We start from the raw sequence: 17,890 nt of genomic DNA, 5'->3' as shown, positions 1-17,890 counted from the left end.
CATTCAGAGTCTACAAAGAGAAAATGACCTGTCCTCACCAGAAGTGCTTCTACGAACTTGAGGGGCTGTGTTGTGAACTCTAAACCTGGCTCACATCTGGGGCTTTCACCCCGGGCGGGTGGGGGTTTTCAGCGGGGAGCCCAGCCAGCACTGGGGCTCTCAGCTCTACATGGATTTCACTGCCAGGAGCCTGGTTGTCCCTGGCTCCTTGCTGCCCCCCATCTTGGGGAGCCCCAGGGAGCAGCTGGGCTCCCAGTGGGGATCCACGAGTCTGGAGCACTGTGAAGAGTCGAGAGCCTGGGCAATAGCTGGATTCACAGCTGGCGCCCCCACTTGCCCAGGGGTGACAGCCCCAGCTGTGAGCGGAGTTTGGGGTTCACCCTAGGGCACCAACCAGCCCTTCTCCTCAATTTCAGAGCTCCAAAGTGGCGCTGTGAAACTGACAAGAATGACAGCCAACAGCCAAAGTAAGTAAAGCAATGTCTATACAGACACTGCTGTTGCCTTAAGTACACGTGCATGAGCCCCATGCTTCTCATGGAGGTGGAGTTATGTCAGTGCAATAGGGCATTTACATCGGCTGCAGCAAGGCTGGAATGTAGACACTGGTGTAATTAGATTGACATATCGTGGCTTACATAGATCTAACTTTGTTGTGTAGACCTGGTGCTTTGTACAGGGCCATGAATGAGGTGGCCTAGCTGGTGAGGTGCACTGCAAACTTTGGTGGCAGGCACAAGGCCCAGTGGTTGGGGTGACACGATGGAGTGCCACAGAAATCTGCAGATGGAGGGTGCAACCAGAGTGACCAGAACCTGCCCAGCCTACAGATAAACCCCCCAGTGACCCACACAGAGAGCCGAAGAGGCAGGCAGCAAGTGAGAGCGAGAGGAGCCTAAGGCTGCAGCACAAAGCGACTCGCGCTCCTCTGCCCTCTCTCCTTCCCTCAGCCAGGCTCAGCCCCTCTAAGCGGAGGGAGGAGGAGGAGGAGGAGGAGGAGGAGGCCGACCCCTCCCAGAATGCCTTGCGCTCGGCGGAAGCCGGGCGCGTCTGTGAGCTGAGCGGCCGGCTCGCAGCTCGGCGCAAGATGGCGGCGAGCGCCTCGGACCCCCTGGAAGAGATGCTGCTCTTCTCTGAAGAGGTGGACGAGAAGGCGGTCAGCGACCTGGTGGGCTCCCTGGAATCGCAGCTGGCCGGCGGGCGGGGCTCCGCCGAGGGCCCCTCCCCTAACAGCAGCCCCCCATCCCACCAGCAGCAAGAGCACCAGGGGACCCTGGTGGAGGGCGGCAGCCTAGTCCAGCAGCAGCAGCAGCAGCAAGGGCATCCTGCTCCTCCTCATTTCCCCGGGGCAGGGGAGGCAGCCAGGTGCCCAAGTGCCGTGGGCAGCCCAACCCCAGCCCAGGGGACACCCCCAGCCTTGTCCGCCCCAGCGGCGGCGGCGGCCGGGCGGGGAGCGAGTGTAAACAGTAGTAGCATGCAGCAATCACATGGAGCAGCTCCTCGCAGCATCACCCCGAGTCCACCTGCTGCCCCTGTCTCACTGCAAGCCGCTGCCCCACCTCCGCCTGCTGGCGCCCCAGCCCAGCCTGTCAACAACCACGTGGATGTCAATGCCGCTGCTCTCGCTGCTGGCAGTGGTGCCCGGGAAGTGGAGAGTCCCAGACCTGGGTGTAGTCCTCCTGCAGCAGCCGCTGGTGCGGTGAACAGTGTGTTGCTGCTTAACTCCGAGGCCGCCACTGCTGGGGGGTCGCCTGAGGCTGCCGGTGCTGTCACTCCAGCAGCCGCAGCAAGTCGGGAACTTTCAAAGGCGGTAATGCTGGGTAGTACAGCGGCTGCTGCTCCTCCTCCTCCTGCTGCTCTCTCCCTTCTCCAGAGACCTGCACTGCATACCGTTCCTCCCGCCGCACACAGTGCGAATGGCACTTCCTCCAGCGCTCCTGTGGTTGTCACTCAGAGCCTAAAGGCTGGGTGTGCCCCAGCAGCAATAACACAAGTTGTCAACCATCAGAATCCGTCTGTCGGCCACAACAAACCAGAATCCTCTACAGCACAGACTAAACTCCTCACACACAATCCTGCAGTAAATGCACTCAGTAGCTCTACCAGTTCTGTTCCTACAATGAATCTTGTCACCCATCCAGCCCAAAGTTCAGTAGCCAACTGTGCCCCTGTAGTGTCCAGCACCATCACCCTCAATGCTGTATCTAAACCCACAGTAAATATTATAGGGCCACCTGGCTCTGCTGTTGGTGTAGCCAAATCAGCCACTGCTGTACCTGTCGTCTCTGCAGTTCCCCAGTCGCTGTCACCCAGGCCTGCAGTAGGCACTGCTCAGAGAATAGTTGCACCACAATTGATTGTTAGACCGCCTCAGCAGACTACAATCCAGTTGCCTCCAGGTTTTACTATACCACCTGGTAAGTGGAAATTACAGGCTTGTTAATCTCTGCTAACCCGTTTTCCTCACTGTGATTTTTCAAAGTTGTGGCTGTGCTACAAACCAAGTACAGAACTATCAAATAAATGCATGGTACACCAGTAATCACATGTTTTTAAAATGAATTCTGTTCTAATAGACACATTGTCATTACTAAAAATATTATTTAATCAATTTAAAATCTGTGGGGTCTAATTTAAAAAAATGTTGCGATGGTTGTTGGGGAGAATTATTTGCTTTGTTAAAGGAAAATGTTAATCACAGTAAGTTTTTTAAAAACTGTGCAGTAAAATAAAACAAAACACTTAAGGTTTATTTTAGAAGTTGCTGATTTATAGATAGGTGTAATCTGGTTGTAGGTCTAAATTTTGTTAACTTTTATTTACTGCTGCTGACATTGGGAAAAGTTCTCCCCATTCAAGCTCTGTCTGTTCTGATGTGGCTAATTGAATAAACTAATGTTATGCTTTCAATCTCAATACATATATTGTGCTATTCACCATAGTATCTGGGCCTCTCCTCACATCAGTAGGATTCACCCCCTAATTCCAAAGTAACAATTTTACCCCACTCCCTCTGCTCATAATGATGATTTCTTAATTATTCAGTCTTGTTGATACTCAACAATAAACTGTTAGTAGTATATGGCTTTGTTTTTAAAAAATACTAGTTCAGTAAGGTTGACCATAACCAAAACAATAGCAATATATCCTCATGTCAACAATTCCTGATTTAAATGGCTACTTTACTGTCTTGAATTTTGAAGGGTGTCCGATATTGTTTTGTCATGCTTGAGTGCTAGTGGTGCAAATGGTGCACAAGTCCTTGCCTCTGAAATTTGGTGATTTATTCAAATGAAGTTTAATTGTTTTTCTTATGCAAATAAAGAATCTTCATCCATTAATACATTGTATGATCTGAAGTTGTTTTTCTTGCCTCAGAATTCCTTAAAGTGTTTGACATCAGTTAAGTAAATGAAGTTTATGGACTAGTATGCTTGCTGTGTGTGAATAAAAATTTGTCTTTAGTGCAGTGTTTTAAATAGTTGTGAAGTTGACCACAGGTAATGAAACTCCTGCCATTTTTTTTTTGTAGACTGCTACTGCATAGATCAGGCAAATTCTTATGGCTTTATGAAGATCTCATTTAACTTGGAACAGATATCAAGTTGTTTTTAGAAAGTGAAAGTGTAATTATGTAGATGGTATATTAGCACACTTTGCTATTGTTTCCTATACCCTGGCGTGTATGTCATAACTTACCATCAATTTCAGAAGCTGAATGCTATCATTGCTTTGTTCTACTGTTTGGTTGTTAAACAGAAGAAGAAAATGATACTCCTGAAACACACATTTTATAGATTTTTAGAAAATATTGTTGAAAGACGTTAGTAGCATACAAACTTATATGTGTTTGTTTTTGCTCTATAGAACTACTTTCTAGTCAATCAATTAAAGTTACTTAAATTTGAATATAAAAGTCAAACAGACAAGTGTTCTCAAGGGATAAGCTGGAGAGAAAATGAAAATATCTATAGTTCGACTGCAAAAGTAATGGACAGCTCATTACTGATTTTAAAATAGTGCAGTTTTCATAGAGGAAACTTGTGTTTAAAGCTGAAACTTTAAAAAATACTCTTTTTTTTTTTAGTAGGTCTTCTTAAATTATATCACAGGCTCTTAAAGTCAGCTTCCTGTTTAGCTAGCTGGCAGTAGAGCTGAATAACAGCCCATAATGTTGCTTCAGATGTGCATATGTTTTATAAGCATAGATCAGTAAAACTAAATATAACAATGTCCTGAACCTGAATTAATCACATTCATTTTAAAAACAAATTGTCATATATGAACAGTTATACCTTCATAACAGTAAATATTTCTACAACTTGAATAACAAACTTAATCATTCATCACAATTACTTTGACTGTCCCATTCAAATATATCCTATTGAAAAATAAGTCTTAAAACCGCTAAACAAAAATTCCTATGGAACAAATAGATTGAGATTTTGGGAAGTGCCCATAGGTCCATGTCCTATAATAAACTCTGTGAAGTACATTGTATGATCAGGCTGTTAGGTGTAAACTTTAAGAAAAAATTGCATGCATTTGTACATAGTGTTGTGGTGGCTGAATGAACAAATATCTAATTACATCTCTTAACTCGTCATTTGCGTGTACAGTTACCACAGCTGTTCAGTTAAATACAGTAATGGTGTGTTCAAATTAGTTGTGCATTTTATACAATGGTGCTGTGGGAAAGACCTCACAACAACTAGGGAAAATCAAATATAGTGAAATTAATTGTAGAAATAGTTTTGTCAAATATGCAAAATAATTAAAAAAATCTTTTCAGTTTGCCCTTTTCTTTATAGTAAGTATATGTGGTGTTCTAACAATACTAGGCAAAATAAGTTAAGTGGAAGTCTGATTAAGTTGACAGTGTTCCTTTAAATGGATGATTTTGTTATCTTTTAGTAGTAAATACCAGAAGAAAACACTCAGTTCTGGTTCTTCACCTGCTTTTGTAGTTTAGTCTGTATCTTCCTCTTTGAACTTCCCCTACTTGGTGATATGAAGTGTAGGGACCAGTCACAGCCCAGCTACTTCAGATCTGCTTCTTAGTTAATTTCCATTTTATGTAGGGAAGATTAGCAAGTGTTTTCTAGGTATCTCCCCATAAAGTTAATTCACGTAAAGAGAAACTACACTACTTACAAGGATTATACTTGAGCTCAGAGTTTATATGTGGAATCAGATAAATACATGGCTATTAAATGATGTGATGCACCCATGTCACATTCCTTAAAAAACTGTAATATGTAAACCTAAATATGCTTTTAATTTTACTCATATCCATTGAGTATGCACAAAGCAGTTGTGGTCTGATTTGTTCTTATGAGTTATATAGTTTAATTTTTAACACATGAAAATTAAACGTTTCAAACTGTTTGCAATTGCATATATTATTAATAAGTTGTTAATTGAACTAGAACATTGAATTTTATTTGTTTACAAACACGTAGCAAAAAGGGTTATTTTCAAAATTAAAATGAGCTCATCTGGCTTGCAAAATAAGTGAACTTTTGGTTTTTATTATCCTGTTTTATTTATTGCGATAATATTATTATTTATTGTAATAAACATTGTTATTGCAATATAGGAACAGTTATGGTTAACAGTGTTAAGTCAAAAACTAACAGACTAATAAACTGAAAATATAGCCAGTGCATTAGATTTTGGCCTAGGATATAGGTTAGGCTCTGCACTTACACACACGTTTAACTTTGTGCATTCGGTGAGTCTTTGTCTTCAGTGGGACTACTTGTGCGACATACACTTAAGCCATGTGTAAGGCTTTGTAGGATTGGGGTCCTTAGTTTATAAAAATAAAATCAGACAGGGCAGAGGAGGTTCAGCAGTGGATAAAGGTGAGTGAGGTGGTGGGGGAGGCATAGAAGATGCGTACTTATAATTTAGTTCAGGAGTTGGAGTCTGGTTTAGATTCCCAGCACTGGAGCTGGCTACAGAGCAGGGCTAGGACAAATGAGGCATCAGTGGGACTCTGTATTGGCACAAGTGTCCCTGCCAGTAGATCCCATTGCTGGATCAGGATTTAAGAATTAAATGCAATTCTCCCCCCCATGCTCTGTTACTGTCTCTAATTACACCTTTAAATTTTGTCACCTTCTTATACAGTCAGGTATCCAATTGTTACATTTGTACGGTTCAAATGTAACAAAAGTTGTTTCAAGCTGTATTTTTAATTTTTTTTCCTGCTGATACTAAGTACTTTCCCTTATGGCATATCTGATTTTATACTGTAATAAACATGTCAGGACTGATGAATGAAGAAAGGAAAATGTTAAGCTGCTGCATGTCAGTTCTATTCATAGTACTTACTATTATTTTGACTATTTTCATTAGGTATGGTCTTGGTGCGCACAGAAGCTGGACAGCTTGTAATGGTACCTCAGCAGGTTTTAGCTCAGGCTCAAGTGCAAGCTCAAGTACAAACACAGGGGCAAAGTCCCGCCAGCATCTCACCCAGGCTTCCAGCGCCCACAAGTGGTCCAGTGTTTCGTTTAACAGCAAGCCAGGTACATTTTTTCATGCTTGTGATTATCATTTTTCTTTATGATCTACTGTATTTTCTATCAAACACATTGTAAAGCTGGGCTTCTTTTCAAATTTGTTCACGTAAACCTTTTTTTCTACTGAAAAAAAATTACAGAAGAGGGAAATGTACCTCACCTTTAGCCAAAGAATGGGTTAGTTCCAGGGGTCCGGCAAATTTCTCTATATGTCTACATTTCAGGAGTCCCACATTATGGCTTCTGTTAAGGCCACTTTGGAAATCTCTGAGGAAATCATACATGCTGTTGATTCAATAGGTGACTCTCTTCCTTCTGAGTCAGTATTGATCTAAATCCCCAACATGGTGTTTGGGGGTGTGGTGCTGTTAAGATTAATTTTTCAAATAAAATGAACAACAGGTGTCCTGCCCTCTTCTAGTCATTAAATATTGTTTTATACATTATTCAAGAGTAAGGATGGTGATTCTCATGTTACATTAAGATTTCAAGTTGGGTGATTGCATTTTGCATACCTAAATTTCTCTATTAAATTAAGTTGACTATGGTATCCTTTCCTGCCCTGTAATATTCTGTAGAGTTTGATGTTAAAAAGTTACTGTATTTCCACACAGAGGTACTAAGATTGATATTAAGCTTCTGATGAGTTTGTAAAGTGCTTTGAGATCCTTCTAGCTAAAAACCCCCAAACCTATATTAATGCAAGTAGTTATCATTTAACTAAGTGATGGCATTTCAGGGAGGTTATTCCGCTTTGGCTACTTTGGACTATAAAATTAGAGATCAATATTTCTGAGCATTGTTACTGCGCAGCTCAGCATTAGTAATTCTCTTCTGATTTGTGGGGGAAGAGTTAAGACTGATTTGGTAAGTACTTACGAGTACTATGAGTAACTCTGAGCTGCTGTGCTAATGCAGTAGCGCCCCCTTTGGTCAGAATTAGCTTGGTCTGGGAAGGCAGTCAGTCAGCTCCTTTTAACTGAGTCTCTATGATAGTCCTATTCCGGGCTATGAAGGGTGTTAGTTTCAGTCTTGCTAGGTGTATGGGTTTCCCCTTGTACTTGGTAGGGTCATCTGATCCTGGTCCTCAGGGGGTCTCAAAACCCCTTTTGTTCTTAAGTGTCTGTTGTGGCATTGGTAGGGGAACCCAGGCCCACCCACTCCACTGGGTTCCAGCTCTGGGCCCTTAAACTAGGCAGGCCAAATAAGGCCTCAGCAGCAACTCCTGCTGTGGCCTGAGCTCCTTTCTACCTCTCTTGGTTCTGTAGGCTTCTCCAGCCTGTACATCAGTGGTACCCAAACTTTTTCTATCATGCTCCCCTTTACGAGTAACGGAATCTGTCCGTACTCCCCCTCCATTACTGCAGAGGGGCTTGGGCTGAACCGGGGATGTGACAGGAGCTGGGGCTAGAGGTGGAGCTGGCCTGGGGCTGGAGATAGAGTGGAGCTGGGGACAGAGCTAGTCTGGGAGCAGAGCTGGGTGGCGCTCCTTCCCACCTCCTGTGTGGACTGGCTTGGGCCCCGCTGCATGCCCCCCACCCCATGTTCTTTCACGCCCCCCTAAGGAGACGTGTCCCACAGTTTTGGGCCTACTGCCCTACATCCAGTCATCCCTTTTCTCGAGTGTTGTCTCTGGGCAGCTTCTCACCAGCTTGCTGGCAGGACTTTCGTTCTCCAGACCTGCTTGCTCCTTTAGTAGCTATCCGACATTATAAGAGAGTATATTTAGATGTATCCCATGTAAAGTTAGAGAGAAAATTGTTTACCTTTAATTCACCACTCATCGGAGCACAGCTTTTGAATACAAAACTACAGAAAAGATATTAACAATTGGAGGGAGCTGAGAAAAGATAAAGACTTTTAAGAAATTGTTAAGAGTATGTCTAGTATGAGCATTTGAGGAGATGATCACGAGCATGAGGATGACAAGCCTGTTAATAGTCTTTGGAATTATGTGGAATGCTGGGGGTAGAAGGTTGGAAAAAGTCATTAAGAAAAAAAAGATTCTGTGGCTTTGTGGGAGGCTTCTTTGAAACAGGCCTAAGCACAGTGTTGCCACACTGTGTTGGATTTTGTGTAGATAGGATGTAGTTCTGTGTCTTGAAGAGGCACATAATCCTTAGTGCAACGGATCTCAAACTATTCCAGATGGTCTATGGAGTTGCTTTTTTGGCCCTGGTGAAGAAACTGTCATTCTACGAGTAGTGATGTTTCCCCCTAGTTATAGCCCATGCTAGTTTTCTGAGGCTTTCTTGAACAATTACATTAAAAAAACAGGTTTCAGAGTAACAGCCGTGTTAGTCTGTATTCGCAAAAAGAAAAGGAGTACTTGTGGCACCTTAGAGACTAACCAATTTATTAGAGCATAAGCTTTCGTGAGCTACAGCTCACTTCCTCAGATGCATATCGTGGAAACTGCTGCCTGCTGGTTTCCACGATATGCATCTGAGGAAGTGAGCTGTAGCTCACGAAAGCTTATGCTCTAATAAATTGGTTAGTCTCTAAGGTGCCACAAGTACTCCTTTTCTTTTTATTAAAAAAACAATCAACCTCTTTTCTTTACTTTGAGTGGCTGCTTCATGTTTGTCTTTGCTAGATTTTTTTTCCTTTGGGTATAAATACAAACATGACCAAGTTTTGACTGATAATGCCAAAATTGGGTGGACATCAAAGATACAGGAGAGAAGAACCAAACTGCAAAAGGATCAGAGATTAGAGTAGTAAACAGCATAAATACAAAATAGAGCTTGAGATTTGGGGATGTAACCAAGGAGATGCTCTCGCTATATTAAATGAGCACATTTCAGTCTTGTCTACTTAATACTGTTGTAATTAGTTTTTCATGTAGCTGTAGTTGCTGCGGAGAAGGGTGTAGGATCAAGATTGGAAGGAGAAATGTCCATAAGAGAATACTATATTAAGAAGTTGTCTGCAATAGGAAAAAATTGAGTAGAGCTCTATTGTGCATAGAATCTTAGGAGACCTAAGATGATGATGGTTGGTTGCACTGAAGTTTTAATGGCAGAACAGTGCACTGCCATTTAGGAGACTGGAATTTGGGTCCCAAACTCAATCAAAAAATGCCATACCCAACAAGCATTTGGGAGCTGCTTGTGTGTTGCTCTCATGCACCTCCTTTTTGGCCGACTTGGAGCAGTATTGTTAGGTTTTGGAAGGCGCTTAAATCAGCTACTGATGTGTTTTATACATTTAATACAGTTTATCACATAGTATCAAGCTGTAGTATGGGGCTTTGAGTGTGGTAGGGGAATAACTAAAGAGTTGTGAATGGTGAATATCCTAGAGGTTGTTGTGATTTCAACATTTTACAGTGGCAGTACTGGAACAATAGGATTGTTGCTAGTCAGGGATTCATGTGCATTGAGATAACTGTATAGTATCTGCCTAGACTGTCAGATTGGTTCCTCCGTTTCATGAGCCCCACATTTGTTTACTTTTATCAATTAATAAAGGCAATGAAGTGATTAAAGCAACATCATCGGGAGACTTGAATTTAATTATTCTGGAAATAGGCTATAGATTTTTCTCTCCTGCTACCAATGACTTTTATTTGTATATATTTGGTCCTGAAAATATGTTAAAAATCATTTGACTAGAATAATTTTTTTAAAGCCAGAAAACAGTGAATTCCTTAAATAATAAAGGCTTTACTACATAAGAACTACACTTGTATTTGATTCTTATGGAAGACTTATTTTCTGAGGCTGTGGAACTCGTTGTTTTTCTGGAGGAAATGTTTATTGACAAATATTGTCCTAATCTTTTAGAAATGGTTGCATCTTCAGGTGTTTTTTTTTTTGTTTTTGTTTGAATAATGATGATTGATCAAGGAGAGGAATCTAATTCAAGAAGTACAGCAAGTAATGTATACTGAAAACAAAATTGTCTTCCAGCAATTTTATAATTGACAGAAAGTTTTTTTGTTTTGTTTTTCCTATTCCAGAATACAGTTCTGACTTGTCAGAAAGCTGGAGCCTGACAGGTTCTCTCCCCCCACCCTTTCCCCCCGCCCCCCAGTGAAAATCTGAAAGGGTACAGGAAATATTTTCTGCGTGGATGTTGTTAGGCTTGTAAAGTAAATCTCCAGAAGTCCTGTTCTTCTCAGTCATTCAAACTGAGACAAATTGCATTAATCATTGGCTCAGAACAGACTGAATGTAAACATATTATTTCCGTTAAGGCTTGAAACCATTTTCAGTGTCATATATGCATGAGGATGTGGGGAAGGTGGCAGTGACAGCAAGCCTTGGATTGGTTATTTGAAAAAAATCTGTATTTTACTAGTCCCTGGGGGATTGGTGGGGCAAGTGGGTATTTCTTGATCTCAGGGCAGATTAATGTAGTGTTTCCAAAACACATAGCATGGAGGTTTGGAACTGGAAGCACAGGTACCTTGACTGCTGAGGGAAAAAATGTGTGTGCTGCCAGGGTTGTTAGTTTGTGGATTCTGTGTGATTCCTGGATCACGAGGTTGCAGAAGTTCGTGAGAGAGCAAGGGAGTACAGCAGGACATAGGGATTGCTGACTACAGGCTGATTTGGGTGGAGAGAGGTGGCCTGCGTTGGCATCATAGTTTTCCCATTCTGCGGCGTCTAACTGGTGACGTAAGCTCTTGTTGTGTTCTTCGAGACACTGTGGTGATTCACTTGCATGAAAATGATCTGGGCCTTATTCCTGGTGTACACCTCATAAATGTATGAGAGAAGATTTGGATCGCATCACAGATTTGTGTCCAGGAGTTATGATAATTTTCTCTAATTTTTCTTAGTATCTGAATAATTGCTACAGCAGCAATATGAAAGTTATTAATAACTTTTGGAAGAACATTAATCAGGAAGTTAGAGGGTTCATGACTGACCAGACTATACCTACTTTATGTCATAGAAACATTAGAAGCTCTGATACCACACAGTTTCCTGAAGATGGGGTACATCTATTGGATGGGGGCTAGAGGATCTTTCTCTCAAACATAAAACTCTTGAGCAGAAATCCGGTCTGTGATTTCTCTTGCTGGCCCCTCCATCCTCCAATCATTCTGAAACATGACGAGGAACACCCTTTTGCTCTAACATAGTTGATCTTCGCTTCAGGCACTGCATATGAGTTGGGTTATAGGAGCGGGGAAGGGAGGACAATAGAAACATTTGTATACTAGGGAGTGAAGACTGCAGGGACAGGCATTTCCTGCTTTGGGTGGGGTAGGTCCTGGTACAGAAGTGGGGAGGAGGCCAGGCTGGAGGAGGGAACACAGTGAATGGGTTAGCGCAGGGGTTCTCAAACTGGGGGTCAGGACCCCTCAGGGGGTCATGAGGCTGTTACATGGGGGGTTGCAAGCTGTCAGCCTCCACCCCAAGCCCTGCTTTGCCTCCAGCATTTATTATAGTGTTAAATATATTAAAATGTGTTTTAATTTATGGGGGGGGGTCACACTCAGAGACTTGCTATGTGAAAGGGGTCACCAATAAAAAAGTTTGAGAGCTACTGGGTTAGGGGCATGGCTGGGGAGGTGTGCCAAAGCTGGGCTGGTGGGGCAGAGTTGTAAATGCATTTGGGGAGGGGCAGTGTGTGTGTGTGATTCAATATGCTAGTTGTGGGACATGAGAGTTAAAACTACCTAAATGATTACCAGCTCCTACCAACAACATATCTTTTTCTGATTAAAAACACAAGGAAATTCAATAGTAATAAACTACATTAATGCAGAGTTAAGGTTGCTTGGTGGTATTTCATAACTTCCAAGAATGTTGAGCTAAACAAAACTCAAACATCTGAAAATCAGGAAATGCATAGTTAAGGTTGCCCGTGCAAACTTAACTCTGTTCTCTTTCAGCAATGTCCCAATATGCTCTATTAGCATTTATACCTTTACTCAGCCAGCTCCACAGGTGCAGAAATATACAAGCTTTTACAGCCCACTCACTCTCACCCACAGGATTCCACCTAACATTAAAGGACGAAGAGGGGGGGGGGAAAAAGGTTGTCCTTGCCACCTTTCCTCTCTCCTCTTCAAGCAATGCCTCAGTATGCACATATTCACACTGGCCCTTGGCATAATAAGATTCAGGAGATTCCAGGCCCTGGTGTACACTCACACACTTAGCCAATGCCCCAGAAAAAATATTGCACATACACAAGTTAAGATTCACTTCAGAGACTTTTACAACTCGTTTACACTTGCTCATAGGATACTGTTTCAATCTGCACTTTCACTTAATCTTCATTAAAGTGTTACAGTCCTCTCATATTCCACTTTACTGCTGACAGATCCTCTATAACAAAAGCCCTATGCCCTGCTATTGACATCACCTACACAATTCTGCATAGAAGGGATGCATACTGGATCCTGCAAATACATATGCAACTCTTCCCTTTCTTCATACACGAAAAGGTGGAAAACATAGGTCTCATGTCACAATCATAGCTCTGTCACATACATCAAAGTAATCTGCAGATCTCACAAACACATCTCTATCCCCTTACCACTGCCTCCACCATTCAGTACAGCTACACCTGATACCAACTACATTCACTTTACCTGGAGTACATGCAGATAATAAATGCTTAGACTGTGCTCATGTCCCAGCTTACTACTGACAATACTCTTCGTAATAAAACCTCTGGGCCTTGCTGATTATATAACATACGCAATTCTGCATAGAAATGGTACATATAGGATTCTGAAGATACATATATGTCTTTTCCCTTTGCTCACATACATTGGAGGGCGCAAAACATAGATCTCATGTCATAATCACAGCTCTGTCACTCACCTCAAAGTAATCCACACGTCTTTGTTTCACAAATACACCCTTACCAAGCAGTCCCAACTGGTGCCTCCACCATTTAGTGTAGGTACATCCAATGCACTGACTGCACCTGCAGTGTATGCAAATAATTCCCATTGGCTACTGCCTGCTATAGGGAAGTAGAGGGAAGGTGTCATGGGCTACTTTTTTCCCCTCTTTGTCCTTTAATGGTGTATGGCGGAATCCTGTGGGTGAGAGTGAATGGCTTTTAAAAAGAGGAGCTTGTACATTTCAGCAGCTGTGGGATTGGCAGCATGTGTGTCTTAATGGGGCATATTTGGGCATTGCTGAAAGAGGGCAGAATAAAGCTAGTTGGGAAAACCTTAACTGTACATTTCCTGGTTTTCAGAAGTTAGTTTTCCTCAGTTTAGTGTTCTGCAGAGGGATGACATACCACTAGGCAACCTTAACTCTGTGTTAATGTAGTTTTTTGCTATTGAATAATAGCACAGCATTGGCTAACATAATTGTTTAAAAAATATATCTTCACACTGTACAAGGATAATTGTCCTATAATTGCACCAGGCTACAACAATGTTTGAAAATTGCTGTCTGGCACGGTTTGTGATATTATTTGGGGTGTGGCATAATCTGAACATGCTCTTGCATTTGAGTGTGTAGGAAAATGAAGAATAACAATGTAAGAACAGCCATACTGCATCAGACCAATGGTTTGTCTCGCCCAGTATCTTGTCTTCCAGCAGGACTAGTGCCAGATGCTTCAGAGGGAATGGACAGAATAGAGCAATTATCCAGGGATCCATATCCTGTCATCCAGTCCCAGCTTCTGGCAGTCAGAGGTTTAGGGACACCCAGAGGCATGGTGTTGTGTCACTGACCATCTTGGCTAATAGCCATTAATGGACCTTTTCTTCTTGAACTTATGTAATTCTTTTTTGAATGCAGTTACACTTCGGGCCTTCACAACATACTGTGGCAACAAGTTCCACAGTTAATTGGGCGTTGTGTGAAGAAAGTACTTCCTTTTGTATGTTTTAAACCTGCTGCATATTAATTTCATTGGGTGACCCCCTGATTCTTGTGTTATGGGAAGGGGTAAGTAACTCTTCCTTATTCATTTTCTTCACAGCATCCATGATTTTATAGATCGCTATCATATCCCAACTTAGTTGTCTCTTTTCTAAGCAGAACAGTCCCAGTCTTTTTTAATATTTCCTTATATGGAAGCTGCTGTTCCCTTGCCCTAATAATTTTTGTTGCCCTTTTGTATATCTTTTCCAATTCTAATATATCTTTTTTGAGATGTGGCCACCAGAATTATACACAGTATTTAGGGTGTGAGCATACCATGGATTTACATAGTGACATTTTGATATTTTCTGTCTTATTTTCTATCCCTTTTCTAATGGTTCCTAACATTTTGTTACCTTTTTTTTTTTTACTTCAGCTGCACACTGAGCAGATGTTTGCAAAGAACTATCCATAACTGACTCCAAGATCTCTTTCTTGAGTGACGAGCTTATTTAGACCTGATCATTTTGTATGTATAGTTGGGGTTATGTTTTCCAATGGGCACTATATGTCCTCTGCACCACTTAGGACTACATCAAGAATTGCCTCTCCCCTTTTGAGTTCCAGGACTAGCTGCTCCAAAAAAACAGTCAGTAATGTCTAGAAATTTTATCTCTGCATCCTGTCCTGAGGTGACATGTATCCAGTCAATATGTGGATAGTTGAAATGCCCCATTATTACTGGGTTTTCTGTTTTTGTTGTCTCTCTCATCCCCCCGTCACTGTTACCATCTTGATCATGTGGTCAGTAGTATATTCCTACTGCTATACTCTTATTATTCAAGCATGGAATTTCTATTCATAGATATTTTGTGGTGCAGTTTCATTAATTTAAAAGTTTTACTATATTTGACTCTGCTTTCTTTCACATACAGGGGTCTCCCTCCCACAAGCAATGCAACTTTCTCTGTCATTCATGTGTATTTGCTACCTTGGTATTACCGTGTCCCATTGATTATCATCGTTCCACCAAGTTTCTGTGATGCCTATTATATCAATATTCTCAATTTATACCAGGCATTCAAGTTCACCCATCTTTGTAGTTAGACTTCTAGCATCTGTGTTCAAGCACTTATAAAAGTCGTCAATATTTAGTTCTCTGCCTTCATGTAATGTAACTGAATGGTACTCTGTTTCGTTTGACTATTTCTCCCCTTTAATCAGCCCTCCCCTAAAGGAAGTCGCTTTTCATATAGGGTGCTTCTTTGCAGCCTGTTGGCCTTCCCCCAGCCCTTAGTTTAAAAACTCCTCTATGATCTTTTTAATTTTACATGCCAGCAATCTGGTTCCATTTTGGTCATCAGAGTCCATCCTTCCTGTATAGGCTCCTCTTCCTTTCTCACAAGCTTCCCCAGTTCCTTATAAACTTAAATCCTTCCTCCAGTCACCATTGTCTCATCTATGCATCGAGGCCCTGCAGTTCTGCCAGTCTGACTGCCCTGTGCATGGATTGGAAGCATTTCAGAGAATGTTATCATATGCATTTTCATATAATCAGAAAACTTGTTTAGGTCCTGTCTTGTCAGTTACTGGTCTTCTGTCTATTCTAGATAGGTTACTCATATGGTCTCTCTCACCATCGTATCTGACCACCTCACAGTCTTTAATGCATTTATCCTTGCAACACCCTGTGAGGTAGGGAAGAGCTACATTAGGAGGAAAATACCCATTTTACAGACAGGAACTAAGGCCCAGGATCATGCAGGAAGTCTCTCTAGGAGCAGGGGCTTGAACCCAAGTTTCCCAAGTCCTAGAGTAGTGCCCTAATCATCTGGCAGTCTTTCCTCCCTGTTGTTTTCAGCATCCTTTACAAAAAGCCTATACATGCCTTGTGATGGCTGAGTTAACATTGTAGGAAACTTACATTTTGTATTTGCTGACTGTTTTTATTTTAAATGTGCAACTTTTACATTGAAAATATTCTATAAAAATGTTTGTTCAAATATGTAAGGAGCAGAAGGCTATTCTTGTTTACTAGTATTAAGAGTTCAAGCTGATATCATTTTCTTCTCTATAGATTGCAATTGTGTCTCATAGGTGGATCATCAAAATTTGCTCTAGAGTGAAAGAGGGGATTCAATCTTAATGCTTGTTTCTCTCTAGGCCCCTCTTGATCAAAGAGTGATATCTGAACCAAATTGTTATGAGGCATATAATGAAATCTTTTGATTTGGGCAAAATAAGTGCATACACTCAAAAAAGAAAAGGAGGACTTGTGGCACCTTAGAGACTAACAAATTTATTTGAGCATAAGCTTTTGTGAGCTACAGCTCACTTCATCAGATGCATTCAGTAGAAAATACAGTGGGGAGATTTATATACACAGAGAACATGAAACAATAGGTGTTACCATACACACTGTAACCAGAGTGATCAGGTAAGGTGAGCTATTATCAGCAGGAGAGGGGGGGGACGGGGAGACCTTTTGTAGTGATAATCAAGGTGGGCTACTTCCAGCAGTTGACAAGAACGTCTGAGGAACAGCGGTGTTTTTACCTTTAGTCCTTTTGGTATGATGTCCATCTGTTTGCATTTGGAAAGGAAGATGATGTCTGTCTGTATCTGTACGAGTTTTTTCATGAAGTTGATAGATTTTCCACTCTATACGGCTAAATTCAATGCCTTGCACAATGACATACAATGTATATACACTCAGTTTACGTTAACACTAAATTAGCACTAAAATGTTCTCGCTTCTTTACTTGATTTAACTTAACATTATGAATAGTTATAACTACACTAATATTTTGTATTTGAATATTACCTTCCTTCTGAGGATCTCAAGGCACTTTAAAATGTGAGAAAGTATTATTAAATTATAAGATCATCAGATAATATTTGCATCTTCATATATGTTTGTATAGTACCTAGCAGAGAGGGGACAATCCTGATTGGGGCCTTAGGACAGTATTGAAATAATTAGTAATTTTTGTTTTGCACATGGAGAAACTGAGACCTAAAAAGGGGTTAAGCAGTGGTTTTCAAACTTTTTTTCTGGCTACCCAGGTGAAGAAAATTTTTGATGCCCGCGACCCAGTGGAGCTGGGGATGAGGAGTTTGGGGTGTGGGAGGGGCTCAGGCCTGGGGCAGAGGTTTGGGGTGCAGGGATGAGGGCTGTGGGGTGGGGCCAGGAATAAGGGGTTCAGGGTGTGGGAGGGGGCTCTGGGCTTGGGCAGGGGGTTGGAGTGCAGGAGGGGGTCAGGGTTGTAGGCTGGGGGTGCAGGCTCTGGGGTGGAGCTGGGGATGAGTGGTTTGGGGTGCAGGATGGGACTCTGGGTTTTGTGGGGGCTCAGGGCTTGGGTAGGCGGTTGGGGATGAGCGGTGCAGGAAGGGGCTCAGGGCTGAGGCAAGGGATTGTGGCATGGGCTTACCATGGGCGTCTCCTGGTCAGTGGCGCAGCGGGGGTGCTAAGGCAGGCTTCCTGCCTGTCCTGGCACCGCAGACCGTGCTGCGCCCCGGAAACGGCCAGCAGCAGGTCCGGCTCCTAGGTGGAGGCGTGCA

The 17,890-nt window shown here is 42.2% G+C and overlaps 1 protein-coding gene across 1 annotated transcript in view; it reads left to right on the top strand.

Moving 5' to 3' along the window:
• The first annotated feature begins 1,072 nt into the window (after nucleotides 1–1,072).
• LOC311529159 (transcription initiation factor TFIID subunit 4-like) overlaps nucleotides 1,073–17,890 on the top strand; it is a 200,205-nt gene continuing 183,387 nt past the window's right edge. Inside the window, exons 1-2 of the mRNA XM_084644905.1 lie at nucleotides 1,073–2,417; nucleotides 6,364–6,536. Coding sequence (XP_084501031.1) covers nucleotides 1,088–2,417; nucleotides 6,364–6,536 — 1,503 coding nt within the window. The 5' untranslated portion in view covers nucleotides 1,073–1,087. The remainder of the gene's footprint in view (nucleotides 2,418–6,363; nucleotides 6,537–17,890) is intronic.

The sequence above is a fragment of the Lepidochelys olivacea genome (assembly GCF_965140295.1).
Source record: "Lepidochelys olivacea isolate rLepOli2 genome assembly, chromosome: 12".
Classification (NCBI taxonomy): domain Eukaryota; kingdom Metazoa; phylum Chordata; order Testudines; family Cheloniidae; genus Lepidochelys; species Lepidochelys olivacea.
Note: the sequence above shows the minus strand (reverse complement) of the source record. Positions and strands in the feature narration are given on the sequence as shown.